Genomic DNA, 2,854 nt, shown 5'->3' with positions numbered 1-2,854 from the left:
TATAGTGTCTCTACTTTAAAGAGTCCTCTCCTGCTGATGTTCAGGTGTATATCAGTATGTAGTGTCTCTACTTTAAAGAGTCCTCTGCTGCTGATGGTCAGGTGTATATCAGTATGTAGTGTCTCTACTTTAAAGAGTCCTCTCCTGCTGATGTTCAGGTGTATATCAGTATGTAGTGTCTCTACTTTAAAGAGTCCTCTCCTGCTGATGTTCAGGTGTATATCAGTATGCAGTGTCTCTACTTTAAAGAGTCCTCTCTTGCTGATGTTCAGGTGTATATCAGTATGTAGTGTCTCTACTTTAAAGAGTCCTCTCCTGCTGATGTTCAGGTGTATATCAGTATGTAGTGTCTCTACTTTAAAGAGTCCTCTCCTGCTGATGTTCAGGTGTATATCAGTATGTAGTGTCTCTACTTTAAAGAGTCCTCTCCTGCTGATGTTCAGGTGTATATCAGTATGTAGTGTCTCTACTTTAAAGAGTCCTCTCCTGCTGATGTTCAGGTGTATATCAGTATGTAGTGTCTCTACTTTAAAGAGTCCTCTCCTGCTGATGTTCAGGTGTATATCAGTATGTAGTGTCTCTACTGAGACATGTCTCCATGCTTTAATTTTCAAAAAGCTCTTTATTTGTCTCATACTGCTTGTGCTGCAGCACCTCTTTTCACCCTCTGTCTGAAACCAGAGCCCAGTCTGCTCTGATTGGTTAGCTGGCCGGCTCAGTTGTGATTGATCAACCGCTTAGAGATGTCCCGCCCCTTAGCCTATCACGTACAATGTGTTGGAGCGCTAGCCAATAGGAGCGTGAGTGTTAGTGATGTCAGTATGATCCGAAAACCAAGTTGAGTGAGTTTGAATGCTTAATTTAAAAGTCAAACCATTATCTTTTTATAAAACCTAAACAATCCTATCATATCTTAAACCTCAAGGCATTGTTTGTGTCTGAAAGCCAAATAAAAGGCGGATATGAAACACATGCGAGACACGTTGTTTTGTAAGTTGCACTTAAATGTATTGGTAGTTTTGCTGAAACATATATTTTGTTACCTGGCAACTGGGTTCAAATCAGCTATATTCCCACAGAGGGTATGAGAAAATGAATGTGTTCTTTCAACATGTCCTAGGAGAAGCCCAGATAAATGAGCATAACATGTCCCCTTTAAGACACAGAGGGCTTGTTCCTGCCAGGTGGAAGTGAAGAGCAGATAGCAGAGAGTTAGGGGGGGAGCTGAGGGGGGAAGGGATATGACTGTGAAACTGAATTGATCTACAGGAAACCTGAACTTTTCATCAGATCAGTCTCAGACTTAGTTTTTGCTGCCTCAGCCCTCGTTCTGTTTTCTTTTCACTCTTCAGCATTCGGAGCACACCTCTTCTCTTTTCATAAATGATGCTCCGGGCAGTTAAAGTCGACGTTTAGCGAGATGAAAGCCGAGCCAAAGCATTTATCAGGATGATTGCTCAAACTTATCAGAACTGTTGAAAGAGGGTCCTTCGAGCACTCCTTCAGCAAAACACACACTAATCTTTCACGACGGACTGCGCAGAGAGTTGTGTGTTAGCGTTCTCACACACACTTCGTTGTTTTTCTGTCTTCATTACCTGGCTTCTTCCGGAGAGGGACTAACTGTGAAAGCCAGGTTTTTTCTTTGTTAGAGTTTTCCGGAGCATACTGGTGTCATGTTGAAGCTCCACTCGAAAATAGACTATGTGAAGTCACGCAGCATGTGTGACTGAGTGTGTGATCCTTCACTCTGCATGGAGAGGAGCTGTGGTGACAAACAGAGAGGCTAGAAGAGCTCGTCATTACTTCTCATCAAACATCGAGCAACATGAATACTTTATACAGGGGCATTGTGGGTAAGGACAGGGAATTCGTGTCACTTGCTCCACACTGGAAATATATTCATCAGAACATTCACACCGTTCTTTTGCATGACTACACACATGCGAAAACGCAGCTATGTGAACATCAACTCGCTCTCTTCCTGCCGTGTTTGAGGTTTTTATTCCTGCAGGTTGTTGTTGGAGTAGAAACTGGACGTCTCTGAGACCGTTTTAGAGACGCTCCGAGAGGACGAGCCGTTGGAGGTGAGATCCAGAGAGGAGCTGGCACCGACTGCTGGTTCAATGGGCCGTGGACATGGTATCCTCTTCACCTTTTGCTGCTCCATGTCGTCCGAAACCTGGTGGAGTAGAAATACTTTGTTACTGTATTTAAGGGTCCCCTACCGTTTTTCATCAATATATCACAGGTCTCAGATATATACAGAGCCTGTCTCTGATTGGCTGAAACACCAAACAGATCATTGCAGCATTACCCATAATCCCCTGTTTCCAAAGTGCTGATTCTCTGTCTGTTACTTTAGATGAAAATAAGGAGCCCCTCCCCACGCCCCTCTGAGAGACATTTGGTTACAAAGAACTCAATGGTGCTCTAGGAATATGAGCATGTCCACATTTCCAGGTAGAAGCTGGGATGTTTGGGCGTTTACAATATCCCCTGCTGTGGAAAAAACTCTCTCGCTTGGTACTGATGTTGCTGGGACAGCAGTGGTCGCGTTAACCGAATATTTTATTTAACAATGACGGAAAAATCTGAAAGCAGTCTGTCATTTTGACAGATTAGAACAAACTCGGAGCAGCGCCAACGTTTCCCCGCAGCCAGGCTCTGGTGTTATGCCGTGTTATGCATGCCCTCCAAAAGGAAATTATATAGTTTCCAAACCGTACTTTGCCGTACAGATCAATACATGTCTGGGAAGTTTTGCTTTACGCTGTGCGCGTCCCGCGAGGTGCATGCGCATAACACCGCCCCCCCCCCGTTGACAGTTCACGAGCATGCTCTATCGTGAACT

General features: G+C 44.2%; 1 protein-coding gene across 1 annotated transcript in view; it reads right to left on the bottom strand.

Moving 5' to 3' along the window:
* Positions 1-2,002: 2,002 nt before the first annotated feature.
* Positions 2,003-2,854, bottom strand: part of LOC104967382 (copine-9-like) — a 69,301-nt gene continuing 68,449 nt past the window's right edge. The window contains exon 13 of the mRNA XM_010796791.1: positions 2,003-2,182. Coding sequence (XP_010795093.1) covers positions 2,003-2,182 — 180 coding nt within the window. The remainder of the gene's footprint in view (positions 2,183-2,854) is intronic.

The sequence above is a fragment of the Notothenia coriiceps genome, unplaced genomic scaffold, assembly GCF_000735185.1.
Source record: "Notothenia coriiceps isolate Sejong01 unplaced genomic scaffold, NC01 NC01_scaffold00037250, whole genome shotgun sequence".
NCBI classification, from domain to species: Eukaryota; Metazoa; Chordata; class Actinopteri; order Perciformes; family Nototheniidae; genus Notothenia; species Notothenia coriiceps.
This window is presented reverse-complemented; position numbering and strand designations above follow the sequence as displayed.